The 13,806-nt window shown below is 42.9% G+C and overlaps 2 protein-coding genes across 2 annotated transcripts in view; one reads left to right on the top strand and one right to left on the bottom strand.

Moving 5' to 3' along the window:
* Positions 1-462: 462 nt before the first annotated feature.
* CKAP2 (cytoskeleton associated protein 2) lies at positions 463-10,840 on the bottom strand. Its single transcript, XM_081906265.1, has 8 exons — positions 10,688-10,840; positions 8,364-8,423; positions 6,381-7,216; positions 5,574-5,787; positions 4,027-4,194; positions 3,195-3,261; positions 1,795-2,143; positions 463-1,339 (listed from the first exon to the last, which is right to left on the bottom strand). The coding sequence occupies exons 2-8, from the start codon at positions 8,373-8,375 to the stop codon at positions 1,093-1,095; spliced, it is 1,893 nt and encodes a 630-aa protein (XP_081762391.1). The 5' UTR covers positions 8,376-8,423; positions 10,688-10,840; the 3' UTR covers positions 463-1,092.
* A 1,132-nt stretch (positions 10,841-11,972) lies between these two features.
* Positions 11,973-13,806, top strand: part of VPS36 (vacuolar protein sorting 36 homolog) — a 30,734-nt gene continuing 28,900 nt past the window's right edge. The window contains exon 1 of the mRNA XM_081906464.1: positions 11,973-12,129. Coding sequence (XP_081762590.1) covers positions 12,034-12,129 — 96 coding nt within the window. The 5' untranslated portion in view covers positions 11,973-12,033. The remainder of the gene's footprint in view (positions 12,130-13,806) is intronic.

Genomic DNA, 13,806 nt, shown 5'->3' with positions numbered 1-13,806 from the left:
TGGCTGTAAGCACCCTACATATGGATGGCACTGTGTAAATAACCTTTGAAAGTTTTAGAATTAAGTTTCGAAAAAAAACAATTGTAAGAACTACAAAAGGATATAAAGAAACTTTAAAAAAATAAAAATTGTTTGAATTTGTAATTATCTCTTGGTGCATTAAGTTTTCTTGTTACATATGTGAAGATTTAAAATACACTATTTTCTGGGAGAATCCCAAGGCCCATTAAATCAAGCCAAGCACAGTCAAGAGGTTTTTTTAGGCAGGTCTCCATAGTGTCTTTGGATTAGGAGAGGAATCTGATTGTTTAGGTAGAGGTAGATCTCATGGAGCATCTACTCAAGTATAAAATAGATTTGCAGTCTACGATGGCTTTAGGACAAGATATTTGAATCTGTTGTTTTCCTCTCTTATAAAGTGCTTAGCTTAATTCTTTCTGGAAGAAACTTATCACAAAAAAGTGGATATAAATTATTTTATTTTAAACATGTGTTATTATAAACCAAGATTTAAACATTCATTTAAAATGTTTTTAAACTTCCGCAGTGGAAAAGTTCTATGGAAAAGTTATACAAACAGGTTTTTAAAGGGATAGCACAAAATTTTAGAGACAAGTTTTACAAGAGATTGAAAAAAGTATATATATTGAATAGTAGGGTTAGTAGTTACTGCTAGAATTGAATTAGTGTTAAGGCCAGAGGAAGTTATGAGTGTGCCATCTCAAGACCTGCTTCACATTTCTTAACCATGGTTAGGAATGTGAGCATTATGTCTGTACTGGAGCACGATTCAGAGATGTTTATTTTATTTGAAAATGAAGAATACACACACAATAAAAGACCACCTTATTCTTAGAACTTACACTTGCAGATTAAAGGCATATTAATAAACATAACCAAAGAAAACCACTTTGATGGTCACATCCATAAACCAAATAGATGACCAAGAATTACTCACTGTTAAAATACATCACACCTTATACACCCATGAGACCCTTTTCTATTCAATACAGCTATTATTAGTTGCATCAAAAGCAATGTTGCTCGTGTTGTTTCTGATCATTTCAAAGAAACCTTAAAATTATGCCATAATCACTCTTGCCCTTGTTGGGTACAGAGTTTGCGCAGTGCACTGTTGTGTCTGTAGATGAAACCAATGCCTTCAGCTCCGAATTCTTCAAGTTGTTCAAGTGAAGAAACACAAGGGTTGTGGTCTTTCAACATATCTGGCAACTTACACACCTTCTTTTGTATGCGGCTAGAACGTCTCACAGGAGTTAAAAATTTCAGATCCTTGATTGCAGGATGGTTACCGTCACCCTGCATTTTTTTATTTGTGCTTGGAGATCAAGGAGGGAGGGGAAAAGAGGTAGGCCATAAATACAAAATATTTGCAAGATTACAACTTGTTATAACGCAAGCAGACATAAAGTTTGACACTGAATATTACTTAAGTTATTCTCTCTACAGCACTGATCTCAAATCGGCAGCCCAACAACGTTAGATGCTCTAGGTCTGCTGTGACAGAGAGGCAACATACAAACTGAACTGGAGAGCTGGGTGAGAAGATTTGGACTTGTGGTTCATTGGAATCATCTTTCTCAGTTGCAAGTTTTACTTTGATATCCTTTGAAAGGCTTGCAAAATAAATGAATAAATAAGCTATACCTGGCAAAATCACCACTCCCAAATACTTACTGAGTGCTCCATTGAGATTGAACAAAGGTGTCAAATATAGTGACCCACCCACATTAGAAACCAGATAGAGAATGTAAACCTGAAGAGGCAGCTTACCTTATCAAGGAGGGAGTAGTTGACAAGTTATACTTAATTAAGTACGAGCCCCCTTTGTCAGTTTCAGGAGTTGGGAACTCTAGTATTCTCTCTCCCTCTGCATTGCCGCTATCCTGCTCTTCTTTTTCGAGAACTGTAGGCTTCTCTTCTTTATTTTGGTGCTTTTCTTCAACCGCAATGCTCTCTTGTTCAGACTTCAAACAAGCCTCTGCTTTTTGAGAAGTCACTTCATTACCACACTCCATCTTGTTATTGACGTTTAATTCCTTGAACGCGTTTTCTATCTTCTCTTCATCTAAATGAACTTCGGCCTCATGATTTAGAGTGATTTCTTTTTCTACACATTCCTCTGAAAATACAAAAATACACTGTCATAAGTCAAGGTGACCCAGAACTTTTTCTTGTGAAAAAAAAAATGAAATTCAGGGGTTAACTTACTCAATGTAGACTAGTACCATATCTTTTAATAGTTAAATCACATTCACTATGAAGTAGAATTTGTAGCACATTTTTGTCACAAAAATAGGATGAATGGCTGTATTTCCAAACAAGTTGAGACTATATGTTCAAATTAAGTATCGATAAAACCTGATAAAGAATTATAATGGGTTCTAGGGGTTGCTCGTGCATAAGCAGGTGTCTATCTCCCCGGCTGGGTGCAAACACCTGGGTAGGTTGCCAAAGTGAACCTTTTCTGTCCGGACAGCCACTCACCCGTGGCTGACTCAATCGCTGGCAGAATCCGTCAGTGGGCGTTTCTTAAACTTCTTCCAGCAAAGAAGCTCTTTGACGCCTAGTCTCCTCCTACTCTCTCTGCGCGAAAGTCTTCTGCGCAAGGAGGGTGTGGGCAACGGAGGACCCCATTCTCCCCGCTGGTCCCAGGCAAGGAGTCATGAGACCGCCTCGCCGCTTCCCCCATCTGCCCCCCTTCTCCACTGGTGCTACGCTGATTCTCTTCCCCAGAAGATGGGCTGCTTCTCCCGATCCCTGGACGCTCTCTGGAATCCCTCTGGCTTTTGCTCTCTCCCTCTGGCACTGATGGCAGTTCCCTGACAAGAATGGTCCATCTTTCCAGAAAGGTAATTTAAAAATGTAGGCAACAAGCAGAATCACAGTATAGTAAACCAAAGACAGAAATATATTCACCGACTATACATTTCAGCTTTTAGAATGTGGAACGATAGCAACAGTTACAGCTAAGAAAGTTAGGAGCCAGATGCTTTAAGGAACAAAGGGAAAAGAGGGAAAAAAAGTTAATATGTTCATAATTGCACTCAAATTAGTGGGCGCAGATAATCTCCAGTTTAAGTTTCTGCTTTATTACTAAACTATTAATTTAAGGGCAACAGGTTGGGAGTTGGGAAGTGTGACCATCTTAAATTAAAAATAGTTACTCTTACCAGATTTAGATATGATTTTTGTTTTCTTCATAACATCTGCTAATGTACGGCGTAACTCATCCTTGGGCTAAAAGAAAGGTGATTTTGTTAGTACCAGATCATGCCCAAGACAATTGTAATTACCGTATTTTGCGCCCCATAGGACTCACCTAGTTTTTTGGGGGGGTAAATAAAGGGGGGGGGAAATTATCCCCCCCCCCAGGTGCGGGGCTGGAAGAACCAGGTCAGGGAACAGCGGGAAGGCGCGCTCTGCCTCCCCACTGTCCCCTGAGCTTGTGGGGCTGGCGATGGGGAGAAGTGCGCTGAGCCCGGGACTGGAGGCAGCTCTGCGCAACCCTCAGAGCTGGTCTCCCGAGGGTTGCGCAGAGCTTCCTGAAGCCTGGAGAGCGAGAGGGGTCGGTGCACACTGACCCCTCTCGCTCTCCAGGCTTTAGCGAAAGCCTGCATTCGCCCCATAGGACGCACACACATTTCCCCTTCATTTTAGGAGGGGGGAAAGTGTGTCCTATAGGGCGAAAAATACAGTAGCCAGTGTGCTGTAGCGGTTCGCGTTGGGCTAAGACTGGGAAGACTCAAGACTAAATTCCCACTTGGCCATGAAACTCACTAGGTGACTTTGGAGCTATCTACTTCACAGAGTTGTTGTGAGGATAAAATACTACAGTATGTACACCACCTTGAGTTCCTTGGATGAAAAGTCAATACGTGGTAGAGTTACATGGTAGAGGACACAACTACGGAATTTTAGAAAATAAAGCCTCATCTGCAGAATGCATAAAAATTACTCTAATTAAATATAAATGCTAACACAATAACATTTAAGAATTCTTACCTGTGCTCCTGCCAGAATTGCCTTTTCATAGATAGCAAGGACCTTTTCAATGGAGCGAAACTGTTCGAGACGCATCTGGCATACCCAGTATTTGGCAAATTTCTTTGCATCTGGCACAGACAAGGTCAGCTTTTCCAAAGTGGAATGTATGTCATCACCTGGATAACCCTAAAGATAGATTATATGTTGGCTTACTTTTAAAAAGTTGTTACGTAATATGAATTCCAGAGGTTGCTAGTTAATCTGTTGCAGTGAACACTCAACTCTTCCAGCACCTTTTATAGACTAGCAGATTTATTGTGGTATATGTTTTCAAAGACTACGGACCATGTCTTCAAAGCCTAGGGTACAGCAGAGACCCAATGCATCCCCGTATTTAGCACAGAACTTGGGAAAGATCTCGTATGTTGCAACCCACCCTAAATAAGCACGCTGGACCTCTCTGTCCTCTGCAATACAGCTTGTGCTGACTGAGTGCCAGTCAACAGAACTAAAGATCGTTACCAGTGACTAACAAATCTGTGGACCACCAGTTACTCCTCTTATTGTTCATCTTAAATTGAAAGTGGGTTAGGCCTGCAAGGGGGAGCCAACAGCATCTTTATCCCTGCTAATGAATTGTTCCCCATGTTCTGCGAGGGGTTTATCTCCTAAGCAAATAGCTAAATTTTTCCCTCAGGAGCCATCTGTTCGGATTATATTCCGCCTCCTACTTGTATGATCACCTCAAAATGAAAGCAACTCATGGGAAAAATGTGACTATTTTGCACAGCATGAATTCATCTGGTCCCATGTATAATGGAGAAGTTCTTGCAAACAGCAGGATTTTATCATTAAGGAACCTAGGAACACAGGAAGCTTAAAGGTAAAGGTAAAGGGACCCTGACCATTAGGTCCAGTCGTGGCCAATTCTGGGGTTGCGGCCTCATCTCACTTTATTGGCTGAGGGATCCGGTGTACAGCTTCCGGGTCATGTGGCCAGCATGACTAAGCTGCTTCTGACGAACCAGAGCAGCGCATGGAAACGCCGTTTACCTTCCCGCTGGAGCGGTACCTATTTATTAGTACTTTGATGTGCTTTCGAACTGCTAGGTTGGCAGGAGCTGGGACCAAGCAATGGGAGCTCACCCCGTCGCAGGGATTCGAACTGCTGACCTTCTGATCGGCAAATCCTAGGCTCTGTGGTTTAACCCACAGCGCCACCTGTGGAACCTTGTCTTATACTAAAGCAAACCTTTGGCCCATCTAGCTCAGTATTGTCTCTACTGTGACTGACAGCAGCGTTCCAGGATTTCAGAGTGGCAGTCACTCTCGGCACTGCCTGGATATGAGGATGACTGAACCTAGGAGGACCTTCTGCATGCAAAGCATACATTCTACCACTGAGGTATAACAAATCATCCGTTAAAAATGTCTCCCAAAACAACCCAATTTCCCCTTAAATTCCAACATGGTCTTGCCTTTCATGGTCTTACAGAGCTGAATGAAAGTATTGAACATATACAAAAACTTATTTTCTCATGACTGTGGCTTAACAGAGGCCTCACCTCCTCAATTAAGTGCAGACACTCCACAAGGGTCTTATTGACACTATCACTCAGTAGTCCTTGTTCATCTTCGTCTGCAAGGGTAGACCAGAAGGATTCAACTGGTTCTTTTATAGTTTGATGAAAGGATTCTCTTTCAGGCAGAGTATAAACAGATATGGGAGGTGGCAGCTTCTTTAGCCCTGTCAATGGCGGCCGTTCAGCTGGTCGGGTTCTACAAATGAGTCAGTATATTAGTAAGTTATCAACATTCTGCTTTGCCCCATAATGTAATTAGGAATAGACCATGCAACAGACCCAATACAGATGTAACCCAATGACGCCCAAATGCCTAACCATGGGTAAATAACTGGTAGTAAACAAGAGGTAGGTTTGACTTGAGGAAAATGGGACTGGTATGCCAAATTGGACCCCAGTGTGAGCCAAGCATGGCCTGCAGGCCAGAGGTTCCCCACCTGTGTATAGTACAGTGGTACCTCAGGTTAAGAACTTAATTTGTTCCAGAGGTCCCTTCTTAACCTGAAACGGTTCTTAACCTGAGGCATGCTTTCACTAATGGGGCTTCCTGCTGGTGCGTGATTTCGGTTCTTATCCTGGGGCAAAGTTCTTAACCTGGAGCAACCACTTCCTGGTTAGCGGAGTTTGTAACCCAAAGCGTCTGTAACCCGAGGTACCACTGTATCAGTATCCTACACCTAAAAAGTTGACCTCAAAAGAATTTTGCTTGTGTTTTTGAGCAAAATAACTTGTGCATATCCTAAATTCACAGAGATCTAAGCCAATGTTATCCCCACACCTTTCTATTACCTTATTCCTTTTGCAGGTTTCGCTGGATTATGTTTTCTGACGCCATCAGCTGATTTCAAAGCTGAGACAGCACCACGAGCTTCAGAAACAGGTCCCGTTAAATGTGGTCCAAGTCCAGTTTTCGTTGGAGCATTTTTCTTTGTTCTGTGCACAGGTCTGTTAGCACTGACGAGCTTCCCATTCTTATTAGGATTTCTTTGGGATGCCCCATTATTCCCTGGTGTTCTATTGATAGTTTTTGTCTCATGGTTCAGAATGGGCTTCGGCTGGCCAACAGGCACCTTCACAGGAGGCCTGGCTTGAAGTGAGAGAACAGCTGCAGGTTTGGCAATAGCAACAGACTTAGAAGTATTAACTGTGCTGCTGACGCTATCATCCTTTTTGTCTGCAATACTGCTTGTGGATTGAGTCCTCACTGCTGATTTAGGGGCAACAGCCATGGTGTGCCTCCTATTCTCATGTTCTGGTTTTCTTCTGAAGGAGTTTATTTTAGATTCTACTATCCTACCACAATATGAGCCAAGCGCACGCTTCTCTGAAAGGGGTGGAACGAAGGTGGGTGGTGCAGCTGTTTTCAGCACTTTCTCTTTTCCATTTCTTTTGAGTAAGGAGGTCTGGTTAAAGGACATGTGCTGGCTTTTCATTTTAGCTGGTTCAAAAACAACTGCCAGGGGGCTACAGTTTGTTTTTGTACTAGCCAGAGGGCTACAGTTTTCAGCCAAAGAAATCTGCTTCAATATGACAGGAGACTTTAAAGCTTTTGGAGAAGCTAAGTTTTCCTCCAACATGTCATCCACTTGGGTCCATAGAGGTCCAACTGCATTTTCTTTGTTTTCCTGAAATATTAAATTAACATTATAGACCTTTTCCTCCGCGTTTTCCAACATAAAGGCGGTGCACATAGCCACATGAAAAACAAAATGGTTATAAGAATATCTGCTTTACTTTATCTCTAAATAGGAAAATGATATTATTTCAACACCATTATTTCCTATATTATCATAGTGTAATATACTCCAGAGAATAATACTACCAGGTAATTAGAAATGCCAGACAAAAATCCCTAGATCTAATTCTGTTGTTAGAAACAGATGAAAGCTAGGAGCTAAATGATAGCTTAAACCTAGGTTATGGGCACAACAATGGAATGTCTAGGCACATGTGTGTTTTTTTAACAACAAGAATACAAAGCTGAAAACGAATGAACAGCAACTAAAATATTATGTTCATTTTTCACATGGTCTAGTCCAGGCATGTCCAACTTCCAAGAGACTGCAATCTACTCCCAGTATAAAAATACTGGCAGGGATCTCCCCATTGTCATTGGAGGATGAACCATTGTCATTGGAGTTTTAAGTAACGCAAGTGATAAGGGTCCCGCGATCGACTGCGATCAGCAGAGAATCTACCTGTTGACTGTGGTCGACCTGTTGGACATGTCTGGTCTAGTCCTTCCCTTGCCCACTCCCCTAATATTCTTATGTCTTCTCCAGTCTTCAGAGAAGTGGGGAGGCAGAAAAAGGTCCACCTTTCCTTCCACTCTGCAGTTTTAACCTGAAATCTTAGGCACAGAGCTCAGAAACTGCTCGCACTAATGAAATTCCCTGTTGCAAAATGCACTTAGAACAATGGGAATTTCGAACACTGCTCCCCACCCCATTTTCATTGTATGTAAAGCAAGCAATCAAGAACTGTGAAACAGTATGTATGGGTATGTAGATGTGTGTGTAATATAAATGTAATGAGCAAGAAAAGCCGGTTTAGATTTTTTATAAATTAATTTATAGTTAACATTTTAAAACAAGTTATAAAAGCTACTAATGCATTACTAGAGTTATGATCTGGAAATTCCTGGGCTTATAAATAAATTTAGCTGTCTGTCTTTTAGAAACAGATTCCTCATTCTCCCCTTTAACCACAAACTAGTATAATCCACCTTGAGTCCAAAATTCAAGTGAATGAATATAAGAGACATATACTTACAGGACTTTCCATTTTTTTTGCTTCGCCAATAAAATTGTCCTGCGGCTTTTGCTTGATAAGCTGTTAGGGAAAAAAAAAAAACAAGAGCTGAGCACCAGGATAGCTTAACAAGAGGGCATTCCCAAAGCTTTGACACCACAACTGAAAAAAAAGCCTTATTCTGCAGACCCACACTTCAGACATAGCTGTAAACTATGGACACTATCCTGTCATAAGCATCCATTTCTATGAGCCTAGGAGGAGCACGGGAGCTGAGCCTCTGCCAACTGATCTAAAGAGGGAAAGCAGGGTCCTCCGCACAGAGGAGGGCAGCCGTTTAGAGCTATGGGGACAAGGCAAGCGAAGGAGATATTGAAAGCTTGCAAGTCTGAGCCCCACATCCTGGCTGTCATAGCACCGGAGACCGACGCGTTTTCGAAGAGAGAATTAAGAGGAGCCTTATGTCTCTGCGGATCTTATCATGAATATGGGGGCGCCGCAGGGGTGCGTGTTGAGCCCTCTTTTATATACGCTCTATACAGCTGTGCCCCCAAATACCCCAGTAATAGGGTCATTAAGTTTGCAGATGATACAATGGTGGTTGGTTTAATCATGGCTGGAGAGGGGGAGGACCTGTTGATGGCATTTTGCCATTGTACTGTGGAGAGTGTATTAACTTATGGTCTGTGTGTGTGGTTTGGGAGCTGCACGGCCAGGGAAAAACCAATGCTGTCTAGGGTTGTAAAGACTGCAGAGAGAATAATTGGGTGCACTCTTCCCACCTTAGATCAAATCTATGCTGTCAGGTGCCATAAGAAAGCTGCAGAGATAGCGCAGGATAGTACGCACCCCGGAAATGATCTCTTTCAGCTTCTGCCTTCTGGAAGAAGGTATAGGGTTATAAAGACCAGGACTAGCCACCTGAGAAACAGTTTCTACGCAAATGCAATTCTGGTTCTAAACGCAGCATAAGGAGTCTCTATAGTATATTGTATTTTAAAATGGGGTTTCAGAGTTTTTAGGGGGTTTTGAATGTTTTATGTAGATTTTCAATTTCATTGTTCCTTATGGGGCAATGATAATAAAGATATCGTATCGTTGTGAACCGCCCTGAGATCTACGGATGAAGGGCGGTATAGATATGCAGATGATACAACCTTGATGGCAGAAAGTGAGGAGGAATTAAAGAACCTTTTAATGAACTGACATTACCTAGCTCAGTCTACCTCATCAGGGAAAGGGTGTAGTGTTTGCCTGTGGTTTGCACACAATGAACTGGCAATACACAGGCTCACCTTTTACTAGAAGATGCATAAAATTAATGCTACCTTATAATGGCAAAGTAATAATTCTACCTTTTAATGAGGGTGAAAGAGGACCTTTTAATGAGGGTGAAAGAGGAGAGCACAAAATATGGTCTGAAGCTCAACATCAAAAAAAAAAAAATCAAGGTCATGGCCACTGGGCCCATCACCTCCTGACAAACAGAAGGGGAAGAGATGGAGGTAATGAGAGATTTCACTTTCTTGGGCTCCATGATCACTGCAGATGGTGACAGCAGTCACAAAATTAAAAGACGCCTGCTTCTTGGGAGAAAAGCGATGACAAACCTAGACAGCATCCTAAAAAGCAGAGACATCACCTTGCCAGCAAAGGCCTGTATATTTAAAGCTATGGTTTTCTCAGTAGTGATGTATGGAAGTGAGAGCGGGACCATCAAGAAGGCTGATTGTCGAAGAATTGACGCTTTTGAATTCTGGTGCTGGAGGAGACTCTTGAGAGTCCCATGGACTGCAAGAAGATGCAACCTCTCCATTCTGAAGGAAATCAGCCCTGAGTGCTCACTGGAAGGACAGATCCTGAAGCTGAGGCTCCAATACTTTGGCCACCTCATGAGAAGAGAAGACTCCCTGGAAGAGACCCTGATGTTGGGAAAGGAGAAGGGGACGACAGAGGACAAGTTGGTTGGACTGTTCTCGAAGCTACCAGCATGAGTCTGACCAAACTGCGGGAGGCAGTGGAAGACAGGAGTGCCTGGCGTGCTCTGGTCCAGGGGGTCACGAAGAGTCAGAACTGACTAAACGACTCAACAACAACGTTTATGATGATGATGATAATAATAATAATAATAATATGGGGAACACCCGCCCAAAGCGACAACGGTCTGCCTGAATGCATGACCCCGGGCCAAGGGGTAAAATTCTGTTTTACCTGCTTGTGGAGGTACCACAGACGACTCCTAATAATATTAATAATAATATTAATAATAATATTAACCCTGAGTGGCTGGGGAAAATTATTTTTATTATTATTAGTATTAAATAAGCTTGCGTTATCGCGCTCACCTGCGTGAGGAGCTCGACCGGACTTCACCGCCGCCGTCGCCGCCCCAACCGCCACTCTCCTTCGCGGCGGCTCGCAACTTCGGTTTAAATCACGCGCGAGGCGAAACGGTCTTCCGGAACGCGATTGGCCTGAGAGCTTAAAATCGTCCAATTAAAATGAACGCTAGGGGGAGAAGCGATGCTATTGGCTGCTGGGATACGGCCGAGTCCGCCCACAGCACAGCCCCCTCCCTTCCATATATGGGACGAGAGCTGTTGCTCCAGGCCGGTTTCTGCTTCAAACGAGGGAAGTGCGCATGAGCGGGAAGGGCAAATACTTTTCAACGGTCCGTTCAGGTTCCTAGCAGGGGAAGAGGGGAACGCATGTATGCAAATACTTCCCGAGGAAGGAGGGTTGGATGTATGGAGGGAATTTTTTATTATTATTGTTTCGTCCAAGAGCGCACATTTGCATTTGTGTGTAATTTAAATGTTGGGGTTAATTGCATTCATTGTGCATTGTCTCTTGAGCTGCCCTTCCTCTTCATCTGACTTAATAATAATAATAATAATAAATAATAAATAATAAATAATAAATTTGTATTTATACCCCGCCCTCCCCGGCCAGAGCTGGGCTCAGGGCAACTAACACCAGTAAAATTACAATTAAAAAAAACAACCAATTTAAAATACAGGTTAAAATATAATTGAAAATGCAGCCTCATTTTAATAATAATAATAATAATAATAGTAATAATATTTATACCCCACCCTCTCCAGCCAAGGCCGGGATCAGTGCAGCTAAAAAGCAATAATAAAAACAAGTTGAATGAATACAACTTAAAACAAATTTAAAATACAACATTAAAATATTGAAACATTAAAATATTAAAATGTAGTAGACTTAGGTAGTTAGAAGTGTAATGCAGCAGTATCCCCTGACTTCATGTTTGGAGTGAATCATCTGGTCACTTGAGGCAATAAAAGGCTTTGCTTTGAACTGTGTGCGGGCAAAGAGATGGATGTTACTGTTGTTTATCACATTTGTATACATGGATCATAATACAAACAGTCTCTGGAAACACACAAAATACATAATAAAACAAGAGCAAAAGCAAACGTAAGCCACCCACCCAGTTTAATAGGTTTGTTTAATTAGTCAAGGGAGAAGGCGAATACTTTTGATTGATTGTGGAGGCGGGATGCGCGTGCGCGCGCGCCGTTCCCTTTCCTCCTCCGCCCGCTCGCGCTCCCCTTCCGAAACGGGGAGGTGCCGGAGGGCGGCTCCGCCATCCCCGCTGCCTGCCTGCCTGCCTGCCCGCCGAGGGAGGGAGGGAAGGAGGGAGGCCGGGCTTGGCCTAAGCGCCATGGACCGCTTCGGCTGGACCAGCGGCCTCCTGGAGATCCACGAGAACCTGGTCACGCAGCAGCGCGGCGTCCGCCTCTACGACGGCGAGGAGAAGGTCGGGGGAGCTGGCCGGGGCGCGGGGCAGGCGGGCCTGGGCTCGGCAGGCAAGGCGCAGGCTGGAGGAAGCAGGCAGAGCCTTCCTCCTTTAGAGGTCCTTATTTAGTATTTTCTCCGCTCCTCTCCGCTCCGTTTTCTACCTGCAGGGAGTATTCTGCCAGGCACTGTGAAATGAAATACCTCCAACAGCATTGGGTGGGGTTTGGGCTGATTTCTCTTACCTGCCGCAGGTATTGGAACTGTAGATCATCCCTAGGCAAGGTGTCCAGAAGTATAGTTTTGTTTTCCCCCAATTTTTTAAATTGATTTTCACAAAGTTATAGACGAACAAACATAAATCATAACCTTCTTAAAATTACACTTATTAACATTGTTAAGTGACTTCCTCGCTTCCCCTTGGTTGAATTTCAATGCATATCCTTTTAACGGTTTTCCAAATCACAGTTCTTATAAATGTAACTTAAACCTTAACCTCCTTGAATCTTTTCATTTTGAAATTAAACATATTAATTCACCACTGTTATAAAATCCTATGCCAATCATATATCTGCAAGTTATTTCCAATTCGTCAGAAGTATAGTTTTGGATCGAATGGAGCTTTGTAGTATCGGGAAGCATCAAGCAAGGTAGTGAATTTGTTGCAAGAAGGGTGCGGATTGTGGTTCTCTCTCCCATTAAAGTCCTCATTTCAGTGTCTTCCTCTGCATTCCAGCTTTGTTTTTGAATCGGAGGTTATCAATACAACATCATTTTAAAGTTTTCATGCCTGCATCTTAAGTAGGTTAGGCTTGCTAAAATATCTGGATTTTTCTGTAGCCTTCATACACAGATCACATGTGGAGTTTTTTGTTTTCTTTATTATTACGCTGTAATAGCATCCCACCTTTGAAATCAGAATAAATGAAGAAAATCACACTGAAACAGTGTCAGAGCAAAGCAAGTCATTGAGATCCTTTGCATAGTGCAGTTGATGGTAGATAGCCCTGTTTGGAGCAGGTTGTGAGGTCGTCCTTTTCTGCCTGCCTCACTCTCCTGTTCCTTTCCCCAGGGCAGTTTGCACCTCTGGTTTAGAGAAAGCTTAGTCAATTGACATTATTATTATTATTATTATTATTATTATTATTATTATTATTATTATTATTTATATCCCGCCCTCCCCAGCCGAAGCCGGGCTCAGAGCAGCTAACATCAAATGTATAACACATTAACATAAAATCAGACAATTAAAATACATCCTCAAATCAGATCAGGATCAGAATAAAATCCAATCAGATGGCAACCCGGAGATTAGGGTTGGGGACCTTAAATGCTCACCAGGCCCAACTGTTTGTGCTGAACTTATATGGGCCTGTGAGAAAAATTGGGAGGCCACTTTCATGCAAGTTCTTATGAAAGGGGAGAGGGAGTCAGGCTGAACCCCGACCAAAGGCCTGGCAGAACAGCTCCGTCTTGCAGGCCCTGCGGAAAGATGTCAAGTCCCGCAGGGCCCTAGTCTCTTGTGACAGAGCATTCCACCAGATCGGGGCCACAGCCAAAAAAGCCCTGGCTCTAGTTGAGGCCAGCCTAACCTCTCTGTCGCCTGGGACCTTCAGGATGTTTTTATTTGAAGACCGTAAGTTCCTCTGTGGGGCATACCAGGAGAGGCGGTCCCGTAAGGTTTCATCACCACACACTG

Source organism: Podarcis melisellensis, assembly GCF_964234715.1.
Source record: "Podarcis melisellensis genome assembly, chromosome: 3".
Lineage (NCBI taxonomy): Eukaryota > Metazoa > Chordata > Lepidosauria > Squamata > Lacertidae > Podarcis > Podarcis melisellensis.
The sequence above is the reverse complement of the archived record's forward strand: the minus strand, read 5'-3'. Positions and strand labels throughout refer to the sequence as shown.

What these genes read in the sequence shown, in the direction of transcription:
- CKAP2 (XM_081906265.1), bottom strand. An exon ending in AAACCTGCAAAAGGAATAAG is followed by an intron (nt 5,788 to 6,380) that starts GTAATAGAAAGG and finishes ACTCATTTGTAG; the next exon opens with AACCCGACCAGCTGAACGGC. An exon ending in AAAAATCATATCTAAATCTG is followed by an intron (nt 2,144 to 3,194) that starts GTAAGAGTAACT and finishes TTGTATTTTCAG; the next exon opens with AGGAATGTGTAGAAAAAGAA.